Below are 26,780 nucleotides of genomic sequence, written 5' to 3'. Positions count from 1 at the left end.
TGGCCACGAACCGTGATCCTCCTGTCTCAGCTTCCTGAACGCAATGATTTATTTATATTTATATATATATATATATATATATATATATATATATATATATATATTTTTTTTTTTTTTTTTTTTTTTTTTTTGCGGTACTGGGGAAGGAACCCAGGGGCACTGCACCTCCAAGCTATACCCGTAGCCTTATTTTTCAGTCTTTTGATTTTTTGAAACAGGGTCTCACTGAGTTGCGAAGGGCCTCGCTAAGTAGCCGAGGCTGTCCACAAACCACGATCCTCCGGTCTCAGCCTCCCGAATGCCGGGATTACGAGCGAGCGCCACCACGCCCGGCACCATGATTTCTTTTTAATCAGGACCTTTGGGGAGTATCTGAGGCCCCGGGTGGGAGCGAGTCTGAGGCAACGGGGACTAGTGGTGCTTCTCGGGAGCCTGCGGTAGACCAGTTGCCCGGGCCTAGCCTGTGTCTTCAGGGCAGCCGGATTGCCTGGGCTGTATCTCCCATGATAACACAAAGCACACAGGCGGGGGACAGGGCTTCTTGCTGACTAATGTTCCCCTAAGAAACCTGTCTTGGAGAAGAAGGTCTGTTTGGGATCATGACTCAGTGGCGATTTTAGGTACTGATTCACGAGGCTGACCACTGAGGTCGCCGCACCGGGTCATCTGTTGGCTGAGAGGCGACGGGCAAGCAGATGCCAGTGTGTACAGCCTGCCAAGGCGCCTGTGCTGCCCAGGCTGCGGCTCTGTGGCCAGCCAGAGCCTTGCTGAGGGAATCTGGCTCTAATGGGAGCCTTTAAGGGGAGGATTAGGGCGCCAGCTCTGGGGTGTTCTACCTCTGAGGTTTTGTTTGGTTTTTTTTTTTTTTTTTTTTTTTGGTGGTCCTGGGGTTCCTGGAAGCCCTTCTACCCCCGGGCTACACTCCCAGACCTATTTTTACATTTTTATTTGGAAACAGGGTCTCCTAAGCCAGCGCGCGCGGCTGGCTTCGAACCCGCGCCGTCCTCCTGTCTCCGCCTCCCCAGCGCGGGGATGACGAGCGTGCCCACCGCGCCCGGCTACCTCTGAGTTTTATTTGGGGCTTTGAAATGGGGTCTCCCTCAGTTACCGAGGGTCTCGGTAAATTGCTGGTGCTAACCTTAAACCTGTGACCCTCCCAGCTCGGCCTCCCAAGTATCCCGGGCTCCAGGCCTCTTTTTGGGGGTGCACTCTGCCCAGGTGCAGCTGTGGTGGTCTGCGTCTCCTCCCCGGGTGCCCCTCTCTGTCAGGAGGGCTGGAGCTGTGCCCTCTACCCCCACACTTTCTTGCCCCGGTTTCCCACCTCTGTCCCCTTTTCGTTGAACCCTAACTACGCGCCGGGCTTTCGGGGAGCACTCGGCGGGCACGGCCTGCCCTCTGGCCTCGGGATCCTGCAGGTGAGATGGGCATCTAAAGCCGGACGCCAGGGCCAGTCACACGGCCAGGACGGCGACCCGATGCTCCGGGCCCTGCAGAAAGGCAAACGTGTGCTGGCCGGGAGGGTGCTCGCCTACCAGGCTGGGCGCGGGGGCACGGGCTCGTAACGTGTACAGGTGTTCCTTCTAGAAACTTCTCTCGGGTTATAGTGGGGCTGGGGGAGTAGGAGGCAAACACGCTGGTGATATTTTAAGAGAATCTGAAGATGGAGAGAAAATGAAGGAAGCTGGGCGTGGTGGTGCACGCCCGTGATCCCAGTACTGGGGAGGCTGAGACTGGAGGATGGCACAGGTTCGAAGCCAGCCTCGGCTACTTAGTGAGGCTCTCGGCAACTTAGTGAGACCCTGTTTCCAAATAAAATATAAAATAGGTCTGGGAGTGTAGCCAGGAGGTAGAAAGCCCCTGGGTCCCATCCCCAGGAACACACATAAAAATAAATAAGCCGGGCGTGGCGGCGCACGCTCGTCATCCCCGCGCTCGGGAGGCCGAGACGGGAGGATGGCGCGGGTTCGAAGCCAGCCTCGGCTACTGAGTGAGGCTCTCGGCAACCTAGTGAGACCCTGTTTCCAAATAAAGTATAAAATAAGTCTGGGAGTGTGGCCCGGAGGTAGAAAAGCCCCCGTTCTCCACCCCCAGTCCCACACACACAAATAAAATAAATAAACCTCGCTGTGACGTACAGTTACAACATACCAGACTACGAGTCAAGCAAACAAACCGGGCCTGCACACTTCACACACGCACGCCCGCTTTCTCCCCCTCTCCACCCAGGCGGGGGGAGGCTCGGCCGAGGGCTGGCAGGTGGGCCCGCCTCGACTCGGTTTCCTTTCTCCAGCTGCTAACCAGAGCGTTCCCCCAAGGCCCGGGCCGTCCCTCTGGCTGGACGCGCCAGTGGCCTCTGCGATCCGGGGCGCCGGCTGCAGCGACCTCCCCAAGCGCCCAAAAAGAGCCAGGGGGAGGCCGGGGCCAAACCACGCCTGGCCCAGCCCCATATCTACTGGAAGTTTCTAGCCCTTGATGAATATTTATACCAAAATAGGGCCAGTGGCAGTGTTTCATCTGGGTGGATCTTGCCAGTATTTGCTCTTTGAAGTATGAGAAATTCTCAGAAGGCCCAGGACCGTCTTATCCTGAACACAAGAACTGGCTTTCTCTTTGTCTCGCCCTCTGTCTCTCTCTCTCTTCCTCCCTTCCTCTCTCCTGTGATAAGGTATTCTACCTCCGAGCTCACCCCAGTACTTTTTATCTATTTATTTTAATTTTGAATTCGGGGTCTCAAATTGCTGAGGCTGGCCTCAAACCTGCAGTTCTCCCGTCTCGGCCTCCGAAGTACTGAGACCACGGGCATACGCCACCATGCCCGGCAACGTTTCCCTTTTTTAAATTTTTTTATGTTTTTGTGGTACTGGAGATGGAACCCAGGGGCTTTTCTACCTCCGGACTACACTCCCAGACCTATTTTCTATTTTGTTTGGAAACAGGGTCTCACTAAGTTGCCGAGAGCCTCACTCAGTAGCCGAGGCTGGCTTCGAACCCGCGCGATCCTCCTGTCTCGGCCTCCCGAGCGCGGGGATGACAAGCGTGCCCCCCACGCCCGGCTAGGATTTATTTTAAAGACAGGAAAAATTAGCCCGGCGTGGGGCGCACGCTCGTCATCCCCGCGCTTGGGAGGCCGAGACAGGAGGATCGCGCAGGTTCGAAGCCAGCCGCGCGCGCTGGCTTAGGAGACCGTTTCCAAATAAAAATGTAAAAATAGGTCTGGGAGTGTAGCCCGGAGGGAGAAGGGCTTCCAGGAACCCCAGTACCACCAAAAAAAAAAAAAAATCGGGCTGGGGGTAGAAAAGCCCCTGGGTTCCATCCCCAGGACCACAAAAATATATAAATAATTAAATACACCACATGCTGGCAAAGAGGAGGGGGAGAGAGAGGAGAGGGGACTTATTTATAAGAAGGGTGCCGCTTTCAAACCAGAAAGACATCTTGCTGTGTGTGTGTGTGTGTGACTAGGGATTGAACCCAGGGGCATTCTCCTCTTAGCTATACCCCCAGACCTTTTTATTTTTTATTTTGAAACAACGTCTCGCTAAGGTGCCGAGAGCCTCGCTAAGTAGCTGAGGCTGGCCTCCGACCTGAGATCCTCCTATCTCGGCCTCCCAACTACCGTGATTCCAGGCGTGTGCCACCCCCACCCCCCAGCCCCCGCTTCAGACTTTTTGAATCGCAGCGCGGTGCGTTTATCCAAGCACATTTCCTTTCAGGATGTTAAGATCCAGACAGCCAAGATTTGGTTCACCCAGTCTCCAGCTAGTTCCAAAATTAACTCCAACCAAAGTGTGTTATCCTTGGAAATATCAGAAACACGGCAAATTTAGAATTCACACACACACACACACACACACACACACACACACACACACCAAATTACATTCTTAGCATTTCCGGCTGCTAAAAGCAGAAATGTCTCATAAAATTGAGCGATCCGTATCACAGTCAAGTATTTGTTTATGAAGAGTCGGCACCTAAGAGCCAGGAGGCCAGTTAGATTTTAATTTCTAAGCATCACTCGAAGGCAGGAGGCCTGGGATCGCCCACAGCACGCTCGCACTGAGGAACCGGGGTCCCGGGGAATAAGGGATCCCGTGGGGACTTGGTTCGATGTTTTAGAAACAGGATTTTGCTCTCTATGGTACTTAGACTTCCACTAAGCAGCTGAGCCTGGCCTCGAAGCTGCGATCCTCCCGCCTCGGCCTCCCAAGTTCTGGGATGACAGGCGAGGACCTGGAGGCCCGCCGAGCCTGGCTGGTAGTGTCTGCATTGGTACAAATTTTCTGTGCACAGGAGCCTGGCTCTTGGCTTAAGTGTCAAAGTAAATATATCAGTTCAGCACATCAGCCTGGCCGCGTCTTTCAGATTTAAGATGCGCGCGCTTGCTTTGGACCCGGGGATTGTGTAAACACGGCCTGTCAGCAAGAGGCCGGCCGAGAGCTGTTTCCTCTCTCCCGGCTCCGCTTTTGCACGCCGACGTAGAATGGTAAACAAAAAACTGTGTCCAGACGGGAACTATCAGTGTCTTTTCCATTGCACAGATCGCTCCGTTGAGAATTTGTAACTTTTTTTTTTTAATTCATGGCGGCGCCGGTGATCAAACCCAGGGCCTCATGCATATGAGGCAAGCCCTCCACCACTGAGCCAAAAGCCCCTGGGTTCCACCCCCAGTACCACAAAAAAAAATAATAATAAAGATAAATAAAGAAAACAGGGCTGGGAGTGTAGCTCAGGGGTAGAATGCCCTTGGGTTCAATCCCCAGTAGCAAAAAATAAATTAATTAAATTTTTTTATTTATTTATTATTATTTTTTGTGTGTGTGTGTGGTACTGGGGTTCCTGGAAGCCCTTCTTCCTCCGGGCTACACTCCCAGACCTATTTTATATTTTTGAAACAGGGTCTCTACGCCAGCGCGGCTGGCTTCGAACCTGCGTGATCCTCCTGTCTCCGCCTCCCAAGCGTGCGCCACCGCGCCCGGCTTTAAATTAATTAAATTTAAAAATAAAAATCAGGAACACTAAGAGATGAACAGCAGTCGCTATAATAAAACTGAACAACCTACACAATGCACTATAATAAAACGGTCGGCATCACTCCTTTGGGGTTTTAGGTACGTTATCAAGTCATAGTAAAGGGACTGGCACACAAGCCCCTGACAGTCCGTGTTAAGCGCCATCGCTCCCAGTGACGGCCGGGAGGGTAGCGTCTGTGGGTGGATCCGCTGCGGCGCAGGGAAGTGCACATCTGGATGCAGCATCCTGCCACGCGGCGAAGCTTCCATCTCGGGACTCTGAGTGCCGATCCACTGGGCACCGAGGGGTTGTTTCTTTGCGGAATTTCCTGCTTAATATTTTTGAACTCGTTGGGCGTGGCAACGTGTGCCTGCGATCCCTGTACTTGGAAGGCTTGAGACAGGAGGATCGCAGGTTCGAGGCCAGAGCCTCAGACACTTAGTAAGACCCTATTTCGAAATAAAAAATAAATGCCAGGCGCGGTGGCGCGCGCTTGTCATCCCCGCGCTCGGGAGGCCGAGACAGGAGGATGGCGCGGGTTCGAGGCCAGCCTCGGCTACTGAGTGAGGCTCTCGGCAACTCAGTGAGACCCTGTTTCCAAATAAAATAGAAAAAAGGTCCGGGAGTGTAGCCCGGAGGTAGAAAGCCTCTGGGTTCCACCCCCAGGACCACCAAAAAATAAATAAATAAATAAAAACCAAAATAAAAAATAAATAAAGGTCGGGCATGGTGGCACACACCTGTAATCACAGTACTCTGGAGGCTGAGCCAGGGAGGTCACAGGTCAAAGCCAGTCCTAGCAACTTAGCGAGGCCCTCGGAAATTAGCAAGACACTTTTTTTTTCTAAATTAAAAAAGACCTGGAGGATACAGCTTAGAGGTAGAATGCCCCTGGGTTCAATTTCCAGCATCATACACGCACAACAAATAAATATAAATAAAAAGGGCTGGGGATACAGCTTAGTGGTAAAGCGTGCCTGACTTCCAAAATACCAATAATAATAATAATTACTATTATTTTATTATTATTATTATTATAATGATACTATTTTCAGACCATGGCAGACCATAGGTACTGAAACCATAGGAAGCAGACCCACAGATAGAGGAGACCGCTGTAACAAGTTATTATTATTTTTTGTTATTACTATTATTATTATTATTTATTTTTATTATTATTTATTTTTCATTATTATATTTTATTATTATTTATTATTATTTTATTTTATTATTATTTATTATATATTTTATTATTATATTATTATTTTTATTATTTTTATTATTATTTATTTTTCATTATATTTTATTATTATTTATTATTATTTTATTATTATTATATTTTATTATTATTATTTATATATTTTATTATTATATTATTATTTATTTTTATTATTATTTTTTATTATTATTATTTTTTGGAAAACTGGGGGTGAATCTCTTATGTTACGCAAAGCCTAAGCAAATACTCTGCCACTGAACTCTATCCCGCAGCTCTTTTCTTTTCTTTTCTCTCTTTTTTATTTCTTTTTAATTTTTGAGACAGGGTCTCACAGAGCTGCTGAGTCTTGCCAAGATGCTGAGGCTGGCCTTAAAACTTGGAATCCTCCTGTCTCGGCCTCCCCAGGCCTGGGCTTCCAGGTGTGCGCCGCTCTGCCTGCCTTAATCTTACCTATTACCCGTGACATGCTGAAAGAGAGCGTGACATATTTTGCTCCAAACCTGAATTTTACTAAAGTCGAGCCTGGACAGCTCATCTTTTTTGTACGTGCGTGTGTGAGGTTCTGGTGATTGAAACCTACAGATCCAGTCCTAGTTTATTTTTTTTTATTTGGAAACAGAGTCTCTCTAAACTTCTGAGAGCCTTGCTAAGTTCCCGAGGCTGGCCTCGAACCCGCGATCCTTATATCTCAGCCTCCCAAGTACTGGGACTGCAGGCGTCTGCCACTGCCCCCGGCTTGGACGAACCATTTTAAGAGACGAATTGAGTGGGCGAATGAAAAATATAGCCCTTAAAGGGAATACTACTTCTTTTAGGGGAAAATGTCTTGTTTTGTTTTGGGGTTTTTGTTTTTGTTTTTTTGTTTTGTAGTACGAGGGATGGAACCCGGGGGCATTCTACCTCTGAGCTGCACCCCAGCCCTATCTTTTTTTTTTATTATTATTCTTTCTTTTGAAACAGGGTCTCACTGAGTTGCAAAATGGCCTCACTGAGTAGCTAAAGCTGTCCTCGAACCCGCGATCCTCCCGTCTCGGCCTCCTGAATGCTGGGATTGCAACTCTGCCACCATGCCAGGCTAAAAAAGTGTATTCTTTTGTATAGCATTTGATACATTTGAGATGCCAGAAACTTCCTTCTCAGGAGAAGCACCCAGCTGCCTCTTTCAGCTGCAGCGTTCCCGAGAATAAATATCAAACACACAAATCCACTTACTGGGAATATGACCGACTCTCCAGAAGTCTGCCGGGCGCGGCGCCGCTGCCCCGGCTCCGGCCCCAACTGTAGTCCTATCTGTTACTTTAAATAGGTTGGGGTTTTTTTTTTTTTTTAAGTTTTCCATCCACAGAATTCTTAAGTATCCGACCAGGAAGGCTAACCTCCATTTGTTTAGTCTGTGTATTTTTATCTGCCTTAAACAATTCCAAAAGAAAAGAATGAAGTTAAAGAAATTCATTCACACCCATTCTGGGTCAGATGGGGGAATGAGAATGTCCATGGAGCTGCCCCAGGGACAAACCAGAGATCTGGGACACACTCACTCACACACACACACTAACACACACTCACATACACTCACACACACACTCACACACACTCACACACACTCACGCTCACACACACTCACACACACTCTCACACACACTCTCATACTCACACACACTCACACTCACACACACTCACACATACACACACACACACTCTCACACTCTCACACACACACTCACACACACACATTCACTCACTCACTCCTGGTCCTGGTGGGGAATGGTGGTGCACACCTGAAATCCCAGTACTTGGGAGGCTGAGAAAGGAGGACCGCGGTCCGAGGCCAGCCTCAGCTACTTGGTGAGGCCCTCTGCAACTCAGAGAGACCCTGTTTCCAAATAAAAAGAAAGAAAGAAAGAAAAAATAGGGGCAGAGAGGTTAGCTCGGAGGTAGAATGCCCCTGGGTTCAACCCCCAGTACAGAAAGAAAGAAAGAAAGAAAGAAAGAAAGAAAGAAAGCCAGCCAGCCACCCGGGCGCGGCGGGCGCGCTCGTCATCCCCGCGCTCGGGAGGCGGAGACAGGAGGATGGCGCGGGTTCGAAGCCTCGGCTACTGAGTGAGGCTTAGGAGACCCTGTTTCCAAATTAAAATATAAAAAATGGGTCTGGGAGCGGAGCCCGGAGGTAGAAGGGCTTCCAGGAACCCCAGGACCACCAAAAAAAAAAAAAAAAAAGCCCCTGGGTTCCATCCCCAGTGCCAATAAATAAATAAATAAATAAATAAATAAATAAATAAATATGAAAGCCAGTGCCCACCATAAATAAATAAATAAATAAATAAATATGAAAGCCAGTGCCCACCATAAATAAATAAATAAATAAATAAATATGAAAGCCAGTGCCCACCATAAATAAATAAATAAATAAATAAATATGAAAGCCAGTGCCCACCATAAATAAATAAATAAATAAATAAATAAATAAATATGAAAGCCAGTGCCCACCATAAATAAATAAATAAATAAATAAATATGAAAGCCAGTGCCCACCATAAATAAATAAATAAATAAATAAATAAATAAATATGAAAGCCAGTGCCCACCATAAATAAATAAATAAATAAATAAATAAATAAATATGAAAGCCAGTGCCCACCATAAATAAATAAATAAATAAATAAATAAATAAATAAATATGAAAGCCAGTGCCCACCATAAATAAATAAATAAATAAATAAATATGAAAGCCAGTGCCCACCCCAATCTGCACAGGCCCCCGCTGGGCTCCTCCCTGGAGCGGGCTCCTCACGGGGGGCTGGAGGCGCTGTGAGGACACCCGGCCTCGGGGATGGGGCGCCGGCGCCAGCGCACATGTGACGGAAACAATATGACGACCCAGGCCAGGCCCCTGCCGGCGGCCGCCGTGGAGGAAGGCGACCGGGCGCTCGGCCTCCGAGGGGACAGTCGCTCTTGTCTTCTCCAGGCATCGTTGAGAAAAATCTGAATGCGTTTAAGGTGCACGCGGTGACGTGTTGACGTCCATATGCAAGGCTTACTAATGGAACTGGTCAAGTACCCGTCATACAGACACGTCTGCTCTTGTAATGAGAACTTTTTATCTTTTTATTTATTTATTTATTTATTTTTGTGATACAGGGGGTGGAACCCAGGGGCCTTCTACCCCTGGGCTACACTCCCAGACCCATTTTCTATTTTATTTGGAAACAGGGTCTCACTGAGTTGCCGAGAGTCTCACTAAGTAGCTGAGGCTGGCTTCGAACCCGCGCGATCCTCCCGTCTCCGCCTCCCGAGCGCGGGGATGACAGGCGTGCGCCACCACGCCCGGTTCACTAGGACCTCTAACATAGACAAACTATGAAGAGTTGAGGGAAATATAATCAGAAATGACTTTCGTCTTGGTTTGTGGGGTTTGTTCTTATTTTATAAAGTAATGACAATCGTGGGGGGGGGGGGTACTGGGGATTGGATCCAGGGGCATTCTGCCTCTGAGCTCCACCCCCAGCCCTTTTTAGTTTTTGTTCTGAAACAGGGTCTTGTGAGGCTACTGAGAGTCTAAGTAGCAGAGGCTGGCCTCAAACTTCCAATCCTCCTGTCTCAGCCTCCCCAGTACTGGGATTCCAGGCACTCATCTCCACGCCCGGCTTTAAGCCACTGTCCGCGCGGTTTCCCCCGGGGTCCCTGCGCCCACGGCCCCAGGCGGCCTCTTTTCTGGTTCTAAGTCCTCTGAAGTCCCACATCCTGTCGCCTGAGTCCGAGAAACCCACCTGGACGTTCTGTTCCCCCCACTTAGGGGAAAGTCGAGCTATCTGCCGCATCGCCAGGCCGCCTCGTTCTCCGGGACGGTGTTGGGGTTTTTTATCTGTGCTAGTCTCCGCCGCTGGGCCACGGGGCGCTCGGAGCGCGGCCTCCCGATAAACAAGCCCATCGTTTGCTCTGTGCAAACACAGAGCAGCCCGTCTGGCTCCCGGACTGACAGCGCGCACAGAACAGATGGCTGTTTGGCGTGCCAAGAAGCCGCCGCGACAGCTCCTCTCCCCCCAGCGACTTCTGTCGCCATGGAAACCGTCCCCTTCGTGAGATGCTCTTCCTGTACCCGCATCTTTTTTTTTTTTTTTTTTTTTTTTGGTGGTCCTGGGGGTGGAACCCAGAGGCTTTCTACCTCCGGGCTATACTCCCAGACTTTTTTTTTTAATATAGATTTTATTTGGAAACAGGGTCTCACTAGGTTGCCGAGAGCCTCGCTAAGTAGCGGAGGCCGGCTTCGAACCCATGCGATCCTCCTGTCTCAGCCTCCCGAGCGCGGGGATGACAAGCGTGCGCCCCCACGCTCGGCTCCCAGCCCTATTTTTTATTCTTTATTTTGAAACAGGGTCTCACTGAGTTGCAGAGGGCCTCGCTAAGTAGCCGAGGCTGGCCTCGAACCCGTGCGATCCTCCTGTCTCAGCCTCCCAAGCGCGGGGATCACAAGCGTGCGCCCCCACACCCGGCTACCTGCATCATTTAAGGTTTTATTTGTCCTTTTTTTTTTTTTTTTTTGGTACTGGATATTGATTGAACCCAGGGGCAATCTACCTCTGAGCTGTATTCCCCAGCCCTATTTTATTTTATAATATTTGAAACAGGGTCTCGTTGAGTGGCACAGGGGTGCGGAGGCTGGCCTCCAACCTGTGGTTCTCCTGTCTCGGCCTCCCAAGCACTGGGATGAAGGCGTGCACGGCTGTGCCTGGCTCCCGGGCGCATTCTGCTGGGAGGACCTGCCAGTCGCGCTGCGGGCCCCGTGGCCCAGGCCCAGCCCGCCTCTCTGTTTTGGATCGACCGCGTTGGCTGCCCGTGAAACCCGCACCGGCTCTCCTGGGAAGGCAAACCCCTTTCTGTGTCCTTTTCCAGGTGTCCCTGGGTCAGCAGACAGCAGCACGGAGTGTGGCGTGTCTGAGGTGCAAGGGGACGTGTTTGGGCTTTGAGCCGCATTCATGGAGGTAACGAGTGGGTTTTGTCGAGGGATGGAGGCTCTGCTGGCCTCCTTTTCTTGGCTTCCTTCCGGGAGCCCTGGGCTTGCTTTCTGCTGGGGCTGCTCGGGACGCTTGCTCTGCCAGGGAGGGGAGGCTGTCCGGCCTGCCCCCGCTGGGGATCAAGAAAGAAGCCAAGCCAAGGCTGGTGGCTGGCACGGGTTTATAATCCCAGCACTCGGGAGGCTGAGACAGGAGGATCGCAGCCTCAGCTACTTAGTGAGGCTCTCTGCAACTTGGTGAGACTGTTTCAAAATTTAAAAATTTTTTTAAAAAAGGGCAGGGGGTGTAGCTCGGAGGCCAAATGCTCCTGGGTTCCATCCCCAGACCCACGGAAAAAAAAAGAAAAAAAAAAAAAAAGAAGAAGAAGAAGCCATTGAAGCTAGGCATGGTGACGCACAGCTGTCACCCAGTAGTTGGGAGGCGGAGACAGGAGGATTGTGGGCTTGAGGCCAGCCTCAGCAATGTGTCAAGACTCAGCAACTTAGCGAGACCCTGTTTCAATAAATAAATAAATAAACAAACAAACAAACGGGTAGGGGTGTAGCTTAGAGGTAGAGTGCCCCTGAGTTCAATCCCCAGTAACACACACACACACACACACACACACACGCACACACGCACACACGCACGCACACACACGGCAAAGACGAACATTTTAGTTAGAGGAAGGCTCCCAACCCAGCACTGTTGCTGTTCGGTCGTTCTGTGCCGTGGGAGGCTGTGCTGGGGACTGCAAGGTGATTCTCAGTGTAGGTGCAATAATATCGCTTCCTCCGGTATAATCCCAGCGCTTGGGAGGCCGAGGCAGGAGGATCGCAGGTTCTGCGTCAGCCTCGGCAACTCAGCGAGGCTCTGAGCAACTTAGTGAGACCCTGTTTCCCAACAAAAAAGAAAACAGGTAGGGCGAGGGTGTAGCTCAGACAGTGAACGCCCCTGGGTTCAATCCCTAGTTCAAAAACAGAGGGGCAGATACTAAATATTTTAGGCTCCGGGTCCACATAGTCTCAGCTATAACTACTCAAGTCTGCCACCGAAGCCTGGGAGCAGCCACAGACAAGCTGTAAAGGAGAGGACTGGGGCTGTGTGCCAATAAAACTTTATTTATAAACAGCAAGTGGCGGGCCGGGTTCCAGCCCCGGGGCCGCGGGTACTCCCGCTCTAGCGCAGCCGTGCTAAATGACTTGGCTGTTGGCACTGGCAACCATCAGGAGATGAGCAGCTATTCTAGTCACTGATGGCAAGCTCCTCCATGTTCACATCCCGCGAGCAGACGCGTTTCCCAAGCACCATCCAGGCCGGGCCGGGCTTGCCCACGCCCGCGCGGCGCCGGGAGCTCGCTTTCCTCGGGGCAGATACTTTCCCGGATGCCGAGCCCGCCTGACCCCGCTCTCTCCCCAACCCAGGAAATTATGCAAGTCGTGCAGATGCAGCCAGGAGGACCACTGCTTGACCTCAGACCTGGAAGACGACCGGAAAATCGGCCGCTTGCTGACAGACTCCAGATACGCCACGCTCACAGCCCGGGTCAAGGGCGGAGATGGCGTCCGGATCTACAAGAGGAACCGAATGATCATGACCAACCCCATCGCCACGGGCAAAGACCCCACCTTTAACACCATCACCTACGAGTGGGCTCCCCCCGGGGTCACCCAGAAGCTGGTGAGAAGGCTCTCCCGCCCGACCGAGGGGCCATCGCCCCTGTCCCTGTAATGGCGGCTTCCTGTATCTCAAAGACGAGGTCGTCATAAAATAGTAGGAGAGGCCTTGGTTTCGGCTCATGGTATTGAAGTAAAGACCGTCTGGGCCTCGGCAAAAATGATCTATTCAAAGCCGGGCGCGGTGGCGCACGCCCGTCATCCCAGCACTCGGGAGGCCCGAGACCGGAGGATCGCGGTTCGCGGCCGGCCTCGGCTACTTAGCGAGGCCCTCGGCAACTCAGCGAGACCCGGTTTCAAAATAAAGAATAAAAAATAGGGCAGGGGGTGGAGCTCAGAGATCGAATGTCCCTGGGTTCCATCCCCAGTACCACATATACACAGACATAGAACATTTTTAATAAATCCACCTATGAAAAAGTCTAGAAAAATAGACCCAGTGTTACCAAGTCCCCTCACACAGGTCAACAAGGTATCTATTTTAAAATGCTTTTCATTTACTAACTTCTTATTTTTTTTGCAGTAGTGACAATCAATCCCAGAGGTACCCTACCAGTGAAGCTCACCCCCTGCCCCTTTTACTTTCTATGTTATTTATTTATTCATTCATTTATTTATTTTTGCATTACTGGGGGATTGAAGCTAGAGACGTTCTAGCTCTGAGCTATACCTGCAGCCCTTTTTATTTATTTATTTATATTTTTATTTATTTATTTATTTTTGCAGTACTGGGGATGGAACCCAGGGTCATACTATCTCTGAGCTATACCCCAGCCCTATTTTTTTATTCTTTACTTGGAAACAGGGTCTCACTGAGTTGCGGAGGGCCTCACTAAGTAGTAGCCGAGGCTGGCCGCGAACCGCGATCCTCCCGTCTCAGCCTCCCGAGTCCTGGGATTACAAGTGTGCGCCACCAGGCCCGGCTTTCTTATCTATTTTTAAATTTTTTATTCTCTGTTTTTGCAACACTGGGGATGGAACCCAGGGGACTTTTCCCACTGAGCGACACTCCTGGCCCTTTTTCTTTTTTATTTATTTATTGTGTGCGACTGGGGATTGAACCCAGGGGTGCTCTACCACTGGGAGACACTCTCAGCCCTTTTTATTTGATTTTGAGATAGGGTCTTGCTAAGTTTCCGAGGCTGGCCTCGAGCCTATGATCCTCCTGCCTCAGCCTCCCAAGGGCCGGACTGACAGGCATGCCCCACTTTCATCCGCCTTTCCCTACCTGTGATCATGGACAGATACTATTGTTTTTGATGAGGAGGGAAAGAAAGCAATATTGAATTCACAAATAAGGACTCTGGCCATTTGGGTTGCTGGTAACCCCGAAGGGCGCCCGGGGTGCGCGCTGCAGGTGGGGTTCGGGGGGCCTCTTGGGCTGCGGGGCCGGCCCCGTGACCGGTGTCCTGCCCCCACCCCAGGGCCTGCAGTACATGGAGCTCATCCCGCAGGAGAAGCAGCCGGTGACGGGCACCGAGGGCGCCTTGTACCGCCGCCGCCAGCTCCTGCGCCAGCTGCCCATCTATGACCAGGACCCTGCGCGCTGCCGCGGCCTGGCCGACAGCGAGCGGGGCGCCATGGAGGAGTTCGTGAGGCGTTACAAGAGCGAGGCCATAGGGGTGGGCGAGGTGGCCCTCCCGGGCCAGGGCGGCCTGCCCAAGGACGAGGGCAAGCACCCCGAGCAGCCGGAGGGCGCAGAGACGACGGCCGCCGCGCCCAGCACCAATGGCAGCCTCGGGGACCCAGCCAAGGAGGCAGAATACGTAAGTGTCCCCACCTCTGCCCCGGCCCTCCGCGGCCCTCCTCCCACACGCGGCCATCCACCCATCCCTCCGTCCGTCCATCCACCATCCCTCCATCCGTTCCTCCATCCATCCATCCACCCATCCCTCCATCCATTCCTCCATCCATCCACCCATCCCTCCATCCATTCCTCCATCCATCCACCCATCCCTCCATCCATTTCTCCATCCCTCCATCCCTCCATCCATCCATCCACCCATCCCTCCATCCATCCATCCATTCCTCCATCCCTCTGTCCATCCATCCACCCATCCCTCCATCCATTCCTCCATCCATCCACCCATCCCTCCATCCATTCCTCCATCCCTCCATCCATCCACCGATGCATCCATCCCTCATCCATCGATCCATCCCTCTGTCCACTGATCCATCCCTCATCCCTCGAGCCGTTATTCCTCCTTCCACTCCTCCATCAGCATCCCTCCCTCCCTCCCTCCCTCCATCCCTCTGTCCACCCATTCATTCGGCGGCCATTCAGCAGGTAGCTGGTGCTCAGACACTCGGTCCCAGGTACTATCCCTGGAATACAAGGTCACCACTGGCAGAAGCTCGCGGTATAAGACAAGTCACAGAAAACTAAACCGTGCGCCTTAGAAAAAGGGCGCCCAGCCTGGGGGGCGTGGGGACTGCAAGATACTGGCCTGTAAAGAACAACTACGGCCCCCCGAGCCTTGAGGTTGGCGGGAGGGGGGTGCCGCTCCTTAAATAGATGTGAGCACGCCTGTCATTCTAGTTCATGGGAGGCTGAGACGGGAGGATTGCAGGTTGGAGGCCAGCCCCAGCCACTGAGCCAGCCAGGCCCTCAGCAACTCAGCAAGACCCTGCTTCAAAAGAAAAAAAGAAAAAGGGCTGGGGATTGCTCGGCTCCCGGCACGCTCCCCCCACCACCCCCCGGGAAAAATCGCCTTACACACGTACGCTCAGCCAAAATGATACCAGCAGCCTGGTCAACCGCGAGCGCCCAGGAAATGGCAGCCGCGTTTTCTAAAGTGATCCCCCCGGCTTTACGGCCGCTTCTGGTTTTGGTGGATTCCCCCAGGGGAACCTCCTTCGCGCCATCTGTGGGAAATGCTAGACAGACAGGCACAGAAGCCAGCTCACCCCAGCTGCGACCTCGACGCCTCCGGCTCAGCCTGAGGCCAGGAGCTGCTGCGGTCAGTGCAGCCTCCAGCTGGGGGCTCCAGGCCCCCCGCCCTGCTCCCCGCGAGGGAACCTCAGGAAACGCCAGAGGAAATTTAGCCTCCTCCTCTTGGCCTCAATTATCCAATGGAGGCCGACACAAGAGGCCCTGGGCAAAATATCTCCTAAAATGTTTGTGGCAACTGTAAAGGGGAATTGGGGTTCCGTTTTCTTTTTAGGGGGGGGAAATAGCAGGGATTGAACCCAGGGCCGTTCTACCTCCAAGCTACACCCTCTACCCTATGTTATTTAGAAACGGGGTCTCGTCAGGTGGCTGAGGCCGGTCTCAAAGCCTGCCATCCTCCTGTCTCAGCCTCCCAAGTACCGGTGTTACGGTGAAACCGTTCCGCGCCCCCGTTGGGCCCCGAAACTGTAACAGTGACCTGCAGCTGTGGGTTCTTGTTCTCAGCTCTTTGTAGGAAACAACGGCCAGAACTCCTTTCTCCTAGAAGCTTAAGCGATTTTGTTAGTACCAAGACAGAAAGACAGGAGTAGATTAAGCGCTGCGTTAAAGGAATAAATCCAGCGAAGTAACTTCAAAATTAGTCACTAAGTTTTTGGACACGGACCGGTTTTATACCAATAATCTTCTGGCCGACCAGCTCCGCCCCTTCTTGGGGCGCGCCTGTTGATGTGGGGATTCCTTCCCGTAGACCCGCCCTGTCTCTGGTTACGGGCCCCAAGCCTTTTGTTATCCCCCAAATGTGTTCATTGATGATGGAGTCTGGGACCTCCTGAAGGCCCGTGGCATCCCCCCACATCCTTGGGAAGTTTTGCTTGTCTTTCAAATGCAAAAGCTCCTCGGCCTCGCCGACCCCCTCGGTGCCTGGGATTGCGCGGGGTCCCTGCCCTGTCCGAGGCTGTCTCTGGCTCTCCAATACCAAAGCCATCTCCCAGTACCGGCGCGCTGGGATTACAGGTATATGCTACCATCGTGCCCGGCTTGGGGCATCCATTTTGCAGATGAGAAACCCAGGTCCCAGCCAGGCTCGCTGGGGAGGGGAGAGGGGTCCCCCGGGTCTTTCTGCTTCGGGAAGGGGCGGAGGCTAGCGGGGGTACGGGGTGAGTCCGCCAACAGGTCCCCGGGCCACAGGTTGGGGGGGGGTGTCTCTTGGAATCTTGGGAGCATCCGGGGCTCTGCAGCCGCAGAGATGCCAACCCTGCAGCCTGGACCATTTCTCACCATCTGCTCAGAGCCCTCCGCTCTCTGGTTTGGGGATGGATGGGCATCTGCACGATGTTGGACCACAATCTGTGTGTGTGTGTGTGGGGGGGGGTGCCTGGCACTGAACCCAGAAACATTATACCTCCGGGCTCCCGCCCCCTCCAGCCCTATTATTTTTTTTTTTTTAATTTTGAAACAGGGTCTTGCTGACACGCTGAAGGACCTTGCTAGGTTGCTGAGGCTGGCCTCCAACCTACGACCCTCCTGCCTCAGCCTCCCAGGTCCTGGGATTACAGGCACGCGCCTCCGTGCCTGGCTTCGACTGTAAGCTTTGCCGTTCTCTGACAGCTAACAGTTCGGTGAGCCTGCCGGCTGCATTCCAAGTGCTCGGAGGCCTGGAAGCTTTCTGGGAAATTAAATATGCAGATTTCCTGGGAGTGGTCTGGTCCTCCTGCCCGCGCGTTTCCGCCCTGCCCTTCCTGTGCTGGGGAAGCCAGCCAGAGCAGAGCTCTTGGGCATTTACCATTCCTTACAGGGCCCTCCCCCTTCTGCAGCACCCCCTTTCCCCTGCCAAGTGATCGCCCCAAGGAGGGTACACTGGGAGAAGTAGGGGTGCTTCTCATCCCGACTGGGAATGGGCTATGAATCCCTTTTACCTACCCCCACACAAACGCAAAGGCCGGCCCGGGGAGGGACATATTTGTGGGCAAAAAACTTCCAAGTCTTCCTCCCAAGCAGATGTTTGGCCTGTGGGCCGGGCGGGGCTTTTCCTGCCAATTACCACTTGGGAACTTGAAGTCGCCCCAGCCCTCCTGAGCCTCTGCTCACAGCCGAGGGAGGGCGGCGGGGCCAGAGGTGGGGGACAGACCTGGGTGCACAAAGCCAGAGGAGTCCCTGGCCCCATCACTTCCCCACCCCGGGGTGCGGCAGGAGGACCTGGGAGCAGCTGCTGAACACACCGACATTACTAGGTGCTTTCTCTTCCTAGTGGGGATATTTTAATGATATTTCAAGGAGGTCTTTTTTCCCAAAAAATTTTTCTTTTTTTTTTCTGGTACTGGGGATTGAACCCAAGGGCATTCTACCTCTGAGCTAAACCCCCAGCCCTTTTGATTTTTTTATTTTTTTGTTTCAAAACAGTCTATTAGGTTGCTGAGAGTTTTGCTAAATTGCTGAGGCCGGCCTCGAACCTGTGATCCTCCTGTCTCAGCCTCCCGAGTACTGGGATTACAGGTATGAGCCACCATGCCCGGCTTATCCCACTCGAAGTATTTTTCCATGTTGCCACCCGGCCTTTACAAGCAGTTTTTCTTCTTTTGAGAGGGTTGCATAACTCTCCACTGACTAAAACAGAGGTTGCAAAATTTTTCTGTAAAGGGTAAGCAGTGAATATATTTAAGTCACTCCAGCCCTGCGGCCTCTGTCGCCTCCATTCAACTCAGAATCTGTAGCACTGAAGCTGCCACATGCCGTATCTGAGCAGGTGACCGTGGCTGTGTGTCAGTAAAACTTTATTTACAAAAACAGATAGTGTGCTCGACTTGGTCCATGGACTCCTGAACGATAAGAATCCGACAAGATGATTTTAGCTTTTCACTAATGACTTTGTATCTGATTTAGTTTGCTTTCTAGTTTAAGTGATGATTATGGTAATGATGACGGTGGAGATGGTGATGATGATGTCAGTGATGATGATGGAGACGATGGTGCTGATGGTAGTCATGGTGATGATGGTGATGGAGGTGATGGTGCTGGTGGTAGTCATGGTGATGATGGTGATAAAGATGGAGATGATGGTGCTGGTGGTAGTCATGGTGATGATGATGATGAAGATGGAGATGATGGTGCTTGTAATCACCATCATGATGATGATGAAGATGGAGATGAATGTGCTGATGGTAGTCATGGTGATGATGGTGATGGAGGTGATGGTGCTGATGGTAGTCATGGTGATGATGGTGATGGAGGTGATGGTGCTGATGGTAGTCATGGTGATGATGGTGATGGAGGTGATGGTGCTGATGGTAGTCATGGTGATGATGGTGATGGAGGTGATAGTGCTGATGGTAGTCATGGTGATGATGGTGATGGAGGTGATGGTGCTGATGGTAGTCATGGTGATGATGGTGATGGAGGTGATGGTGCTGATGGTAGTCATGGTGATGATGATCATGATGGTAGTGATGATGATGGAGGAGATGGTGATGAAGATGGTAGTGATTGTGAGGATGATGGTGCTGGTGGTAGTCATGGTGATGATGATGATGAAGATGGAGATGATGGTGCTGGTGGTAGTCATGGTGATGATGATGATGAAGATGGAGATGAATGTGCTGATGGTAGTCATGGTGATGATGATGATGATAAAGATGGAGATGAATGTGCTGATGGTAGTCATGGTGATGATGGTGATGGAGGTGATGGTAGTCATGGTGATGATGGTGATGGAGGTGATGGTGCTGGTGGTAGTCATGGTAATGATGATGATGAAGATGGAGATGAATGTGCTGATGGTAGTCATGGTGATGATGATGGAGATGGTGATGATGGTCATGGTGAAGATGGTGATGGAGATGGTGATGATGGTTATGATGATGGTAGTCATGGTGATGACTGTAATGATGGTAGAAATGGAAATAATGACGGTGACGGCGGCGGTGGTGACGGCGGTGGTGACGATGGTTACAGTGTCAGTGACGATGCCGATGATGGTGACGCCACGGGTGATAGAGGTGATGTCATCATCTGCCTGTCATTACTATCTAGATTGCGCTGACCTCTGTGCCAAAGATTTTCCATCTTATTTTATTTGATCCTAAGAATTATCCTACAAAGTATTTTGGCTCCCTTTTTATAGAAAAGGAGATGGAGGAGCCAGGTATGGTGGCCCATGCCTGTAATCCCAGTACTTAGGAGGCTGAGAGGAGGATCACAGGTTCGAGGCCAGTCTCAGTAACTTAGAGAAGCCCTTGGCAACCTAGGGAGACCCTGTTTCAAAACAAAAAATAAAAAAGGCTGGGGGAGTAGCTCAGAGGTAGAATAGCCCTGGATTCGATCCCCAGTACCAAAAATAAATAAGTAAATGAATGAATGAAAGAAAGAAAAAGAAAGAAAATAGAGGCATTCCAAGCAAAGTTAAACGGTGCTTACAACCGTGAAGTTACCATCCCACAGTATACGGTACATCAGCGCAGTGGGTTACAACTGGAAAGTTGTCTTTATTTTTTTTAAAGAAGCCAGGAGTGGTGGCTTGTACCTGTGATCCCACGACTCCGGAGGCTGAGACAAAAGGGTCTCGGGTTTGAAGCCAGCCTCAACAACTCTTAGTTAGACCTTGTTGCAAAATAAAAAGTAAAAAAAGAGCAGGGGGTTTAGCTCGGTGGTAGAACGCCCCCGGGTTCAATCCCTAGTAACCACACACACACGCGCACACGCACACATTGTAATAAAGAAAGACTGTTTGGGAGGTAGCAAATATTTTTCTGGGAAATGCTTGTTTCAGGGCTGTATGTATGCATTCGATTAGGAAATAAAAATGTCTTTTGAGTCACAGACAAGAGCAAAAATTCCAGAAAGCCATAAAACCGTCTAGTCACCTCACGGCCCTGACCTGCCGCCCCAAGGCCACCCGGACGCCCAGTGACGCGCGGGCTGGTCCGAGCGCGTGGGGCTGCGGGCATCACAGGCCGTCAGCACGCGGAGGGAGGGACGCTCCGCGGCTCTGTGCATCCTCACCCTGGAGCTTGTGCCTGTCAAAGCTGGGTTTGAGAATCGCAGCACAGACGGGCGCCCAAAGCCGGTGACCTCGACCACATCACACCAAGCCTGCTTTACCTGCGCCATAAGGAGTCTCCGGAAGGCAGTGGCGCAGCGAACGGACTTAGGAGACTTAAAGCTACTGAAAAGCCGGCTCGGTGGCGCACGCCTGTCATCCCTGGAGTTGGGAGGCTGAGGCAGGAGGGCTGCAGGTTTGAGGCCAGCTTCAGCAACCTAGCGAGACCTTCTTTCAAAAAAGGGGGGAGGGCTGGAGTTGTAGCTTGGAGGTAGGCTGCCCCTGGGTTTAATCCCCAGTACAAACAAACACAAATAAGTAGTTGCAGAAATGATAGTAGGCCTGAAAAGGAAAAAGAGGAGGAAAAGGGGAAAGGAGAGGAGGAAGACGAGGAAAAGAACCACCCTCTGGGGTCCACCAAACAGCAACAGAGAGATGTAACCATAAGAGGCGATGGGAAACGCTGTTTATAAATAAGTTGCTGAATGTTTGCGCTGGGGAGAAGCCAGCGCCTGATGGGAGGCCCTTGTGCTAATATTTACTACACTGCCCTGGTGAGACCCTCTGGGTTTACACTGGGCAGAACGCGGCGAGGAGGCAAGATTCCTGGGAAGCCGGGAGAGATGCCCACTGGGCCCTGAGGGCCGTCCCTCTGAAGGCCAGCAGTGCCCGGCCTCACGGCCAGCGCAGTGCCACGCACCCCGGGCCACCATCCCCAATCCGCCGCCGCCTGTGACCCCCGGTGACGAGGTCGCTTGTGTCGCCGTGGTGGTCGCTATCGCGGGCATTTCCCACTGGACTTGCCCGAGGCGGAGGCAGAAAGAACTCCGAGGATGAAATGGCTTTTAAACAAGGGTTTGGCTCCCTCCCCACGGTGGCCCGGGTTTGTTTTTTGGTTTTTTTTGTTTTTTGTTTTTTGTTTTTTGTTTTTTTTTTTTTGGTGGTCCTGGGGTTCCTGGAAGCCCTTCTCCCTCCGGGCTACACTCCCAGACCTATTTTATATTTTTATTTGGAAACAGGGTCTCCTAAGCCAGCGCGCGCGGCGGGCTTCGAACCTGCGCCGTCCTCCTGTCTCCGCCTCCCCAGCGCGGGGATGACAAGCGTGCCCACCACGCCCGGCTAACGCTTTCAATTAAGAATCCGGCACCACTTGAACGCTGGCACAGAGGGCACCTTGAGCCATTCTACCCCCAGAGGATTGTTCCACACCTCTGCTGCCCAGGGAAGAAACAGCCTGCCAACTAGGTTCCTCGGAAAATGACAGAAACATTCTCACGAGCAAAGTTCAATTTAAGATAGTTGGGCTGGAGCCGGGCGCGGTGGCGCACGCTCGTCATCCCCGCGCTTCTGAGACAGGATCGCGCAGGTTCAAAGCCAGCGTCCGCTGGCTTAAGAGACCCTGTTTCCAAATAAAAAAATATAAAAAATAGGTCTGGGAGTGTAGCCCAGAGGTAGAAGGACCTGGGTTCCATCCGCAGTACCACCAAAAAAAGAGAGAGAGAGAGAGAGAGAGAGAGAGAGAGAGAGGTAGTTGGGCTGGGTGTTATAATATATGCCTGTAAGCCCAGCACTCTGAGGCTCAGACAGGAGGATCATCAGCTAGCCTCAACAACTAAAGAGAGACTGTTTCAAATTTTTTAAAAAGCTGGGCCTGGTGACCTTTGCCTGTAATCCTAGTACTTGGGAGGCTGAGACACAAGGGTCGCAGGTTCTCAGCCATCCTCAGTTACTTGGGCCTTCTGCAACTTAGTGAGACCCTGTTTCCAAGTAAAAAATAAAAAGTAGGACTGGGGATATAGCTGAGAGGTAGAATGCCCCTATGTTCAACACACACATACACACACATACACACACATACATACACATACACACACGCACACACATATACACATACATACACACACATACACATGCACACACATGCACACACACGCACACACATACACACACGCACACACATTCACACACGCGCACACACATACACACACACGCACGCACACATACATACACGCACGCACGCACACATACATACACGCACGCGCACACACATACACACACATACACACACGCATATACACACACACTTTGCCTCTACCCCAGTGCCAAAGAAACCCGCCTTGTCCGGGGACACCAGTCCTCAGAGTGATGAACCCTAAGAATGGCAAATTAGTGATACAACCCCAATAAGCAACTAAGTGCTTGGTGCGGGGCTTCCTCGGAACCGCAGCATGCCGGGAATTCCAACTGGTCTTTGCCTATCCAGGCCAACCCGGGGACACTGGTTTTGCTGTGCTTTGACACCAGCCATTTTCAGCCCTCTGCTGGGGCCCGCGCTTACCAGCCCCCCCCCCCCCCGCCGGCCTCCTGAGTCGGACCCTGTGTCGGCAAGTCCCCAGGGGTGGGGGGTCCAGTCGGGACCCGCCCAGCCAGGCGCCACGGGCTGGGTGTACGAGCAGTCGGACAAGGACTGCGCGTGCGCCCCTGTTCTGTGGCCGGGCACAGAGGAGAAATTTTACCGGGACAGAACACTGAGGCCCGGCGTGGTGGGCACGCTTGTCATCCCCGCGCTTGGGAGGCGGAGCCAGCCGCGCGCGCTGGCTTAAGAGACCCTGTTTCCAAATAAAAATGTAAAAATAGGTCTGGGAGTGTAGCCCGGAGGTAGAAGGGCTTCCAGGAACCCCAGTGCCACCAAAAAAAAACCAGAACACGGCCTTCAACTTGAGTGTGTTGTGTAGGAAGGTAATTAGCCTTGGCCCAGCCATGCCTTTGGGTCCTAGCCTAGGAGGAGGCCTGGGGTCAGGGTGACAGGTGATTACAATTCTTCATCATTATTTTGTGTGGCACCGGGGGTCTAACCTAGGGAGCACAAAATAACCTACGAGGGAGACAACATAATTTTCCTACCCTGCCAGTGATAGAACCGAGGAACAGAGAGGTTGGTTCACTTGCCCGAAGTTGCACAGGGAACGGCTGGGTTTGGAACCGGGTGCACCGTGCTCGCCTGACCGCCTTTCTCCCCCTGGCCCTCTCTGACCTTTCCAGGTCTGTGAGCTGTGCAAGGGGGCGGCCCCTGCCGACAGCCCCGTGGTCTACGCGGACAGGGCCGGCTACGACAAGCAGTGGCACCCGGCCTGCTTCGTGTGCGTCCAGTGCTCCGAGCCGCTGGTGGACCTCATCTACTTCTGGAAGGGTGGTGCTCCCTGGTGCGGGCGTCACTACTGCCAAAGCCTGCGGCCTCGCTGCTCCGGCTGCGACGAGGTGGGAGTCAGGGAGAGTGGGTCAGGTGCACGGTCACAGAGCCGGAACGTTAACTTCTACGTGAAAACGCATCTTGGTTGCTCTTTGACTCCAAAGTCCAAAGGTCTGCTTAACTGCGAAGCCTTCAAAAGTCCTGACAAGCCGGGCGTGGCAGTGCGCGCTAGTCATCCCAGCATTTGGGAGGCTGAGACCGGAGGATCCCGGTTCACGGCCAGCCTCAGCTGCTTAGTGAGGCCCTCCGCAACTCAGACCCGTTTTCAAAATAAAGAATAAAAAATAGGGCAGGGGGTGTAGCTCAGAGGTCGAATGCCCCTGGGTTCCCTCCCCAGACCTGCAAAACAAAACAAAACAAAAAAAGAACAGCCTCAGTTATTTAGTGAAGCCCTTTGTAACCTAGTGAGACCTGGTTTCAAAATAAAGAATTAAAAAAAAAATTGGAACCGGGCGTGGTGGCGCATGCCTGTAATCCCCGCGCTTGGGCAGCGGAGACAGGAGGATCGCACAGGTTCGAAGCCAGCCTCGGCTACTTAGGCTCTCAGCAACTTAGTGAGACCCTGTTTCCAAATAAAGTATAAAATAGGTCTGGGAAGATAGATAGGTCTCGGAGGTAGAAAGCCTCTGGGTTCCACCCCAGTACCACCAAAAATAATAATAATAATAAGTTAAAAAGTAATAGGGCTGGGGCTGTATAGCTCAGAGTTAGAATGGGTTCTATCCCCATTACCCGGTACCGGGGATGGAACCCAGTACCATCTGGGTTCCATCCCCGGTACCGGGGGGAAAAAAGAAAAAAAGTCCTACCAAGAACAGGACCACCGTGGCGTAGCCATGGCCCTCGACGTGGGGACAGAGTCTGAGACATGCTTTTCTCTGCTCCTCTGTTCCCAGATCATATTCTCCGAGGACTTCCAGCGTGTGGAGGACCTGGCCTGGCACCGGGAGCACTTTGTGTGTGAAGCCTGTGAGCAGCTGCTGAGCGGCCGGGCGTATATCGTCACCAAGGGTCATCTCCTGTGCCCCACCTGTAGCAAGTCCAGAAACTTCTGAAGGGCCGCCAGCCCGCCCGCTGCAGGAGCCCCGCAGGCCCGCAGGCCGGGGCCGCCCGGCAACATGCACAGGGATTTTATTTTCCAGCAAAAACGTATCTGTGTGTGTTGAGTCGTGGTGGGTCCCTGAGGGTCGGTAGTGTCAAAGCCAAGAATGTTCTAAGAAGTCTTAGGATAGATCTGCTTCTCTTGTTGGTTCCCAGCCGTGACCTACTCAAGGTACAAGTGGCGCCCGGCAAGAAGGAATTTCCCAGCATGCAATCTGGAGTGGCCCAATCACGGGATGCGCGTGCGGTGCGGGCCGCACCGGAGGGCTCCTCCCGGGCAGGCTGGGGAGGTGCAATTCAGATTTTAAATAAAGAATGGATTGGGGGGCAGAGGGGCATGGTCAACATATCAATAAAAGTTTCGTGAAGTCCACATACACCTTTACCTAATTATTGATGGGGGGCCGAGGGGAGGCGACCTTGCCGCATCCGGTTAAGCCCCGTCATCTGGACGGCGTTGGCCGCAGGAAAGTCCGAGTGCTGAGGGATGAGGGATGCTCCCTCCTCCCCTCGTCCACTCCTGCTTCCAACCCCGTGAAGTGGGAGCGAAGCGTAGGCTTGCCCTTGCTCTACTTCCTGCGGCTGCACCCTGAGATCCAGGGCCCCTGGCCTCAGAGGGACTGGACCCCCAAACCGTGAGCTAACACATCTTCCTCTGAGTTACGTGGTCAAATCTGTAGGTTACAGCCACAAGAAAGCTGAAGAATACGGCAACCAGCTGGAATCACGTGGGGTGCAGTGAGCACCGCGCTCGGCTCTTTAAAGATGTCCGCCGCACGCTTGTCATCCCGGTACTTGGGAGGCCGAGACAGGAGGATTGCAGGTTCATGGACAGCCTCAGCTACTTAGTGAGGCCCTCTGCAACTCAGTGAGACCCTGTTTCAAAATAAAGAGTAAAGCCGGGCGTGGTGGCGCACGCTTGTCATCCCCGCGCTCGGGAGGCCGAGACAGGAGGATCGCGCAGGTTCGAAGCCAGCCTCAGCTACTTAGTGAGGCTCTCGGCAACTTAGTGAGACCCTGTTTCCAAATAAAATTTAAAATAGGTCTGGGAGTGTAGTCCAGAGGTAGAAAGCCTCTGGGTTCCACCCCAAGTACTACCAAAATAAAAATAAAAATAAATAAAGAGTAAAAAAATCAGGCTGGGAATGTAGCTCAGAGGTAGAATGCCCCTGAGTTAAATCCCCAGTACTGCAAAAAAAAAAAAAAAAAAAGCAATTTTAAGCCAGGAATGGTGGCACACACTGTCCTCTCAGTACTTGGGAGGCTGAGACGGGAGAATCAAAGAATTCAAGGCCAGCCTCAGCAACTTAGAAAGAGGTGAAGACCCTGGGTTCCATCCCCAGTGCCCACACACACACACACAAAAAAAAAAACAAAGCATGGAATTTTTACAAGCTACTTCTTGATTTGCTGGGGATGGGACCAGGCTCACACGTGCTGGGCAAGTGCGCCATTTCCGAGCCGCATCCCCAGCCCCGGGAAACCTCCATTTTAAATCCTGCCAACTGAGCGTTGAATCAGCCAAACAGAAGAGACCTCCGGGCCACATTTTATCTCCCTTTTATGGTTAATATTTTCAGCCCTCAAATTTATTGCCTTCCCATAAAG

At 52.1% G+C, this 26,780-nt stretch overlaps 1 protein-coding gene across 1 annotated transcript in view; it reads left to right on the top strand.

Annotated features, from left to right (window-relative positions):
• LMCD1 (LIM and cysteine rich domains 1) overlaps window positions 1-25,126 on the top strand; it is a gene marked incomplete at both ends in the record, with an annotated part of 35,038 nt that extends 9,912 nt beyond the window's left edge. Inside the window, 5 exons of the mRNA XM_080718246.1 lie at window positions 11,123-11,211; window positions 12,648-12,903; window positions 14,324-14,665; window positions 23,864-24,079; window positions 24,968-25,126. Of these exons, the coding sequence (XP_080574372.1) occupies window positions 11,123-11,211; window positions 12,648-12,903; window positions 14,324-14,665; window positions 23,864-24,079; window positions 24,968-25,126 (1,062 nt within the window). The remainder of the gene's footprint in view (window positions 1-11,122; window positions 11,212-12,647; window positions 12,904-14,323; window positions 14,666-23,863; window positions 24,080-24,967) is intronic.
• Window positions 25,127-26,780: the final 1,654 nt, after the last annotated feature.

This window comes from Muscardinus avellanarius, assembly GCF_963383645.1.
Source record: "Muscardinus avellanarius genome assembly, chromosome: 22".
NCBI classification, from domain to species: Eukaryota; Metazoa; Chordata; class Mammalia; order Rodentia; family Gliridae; genus Muscardinus; species Muscardinus avellanarius.
Note: the sequence above shows the minus strand (reverse complement) of the source record. Positions and strands in the feature narration are given on the sequence as shown.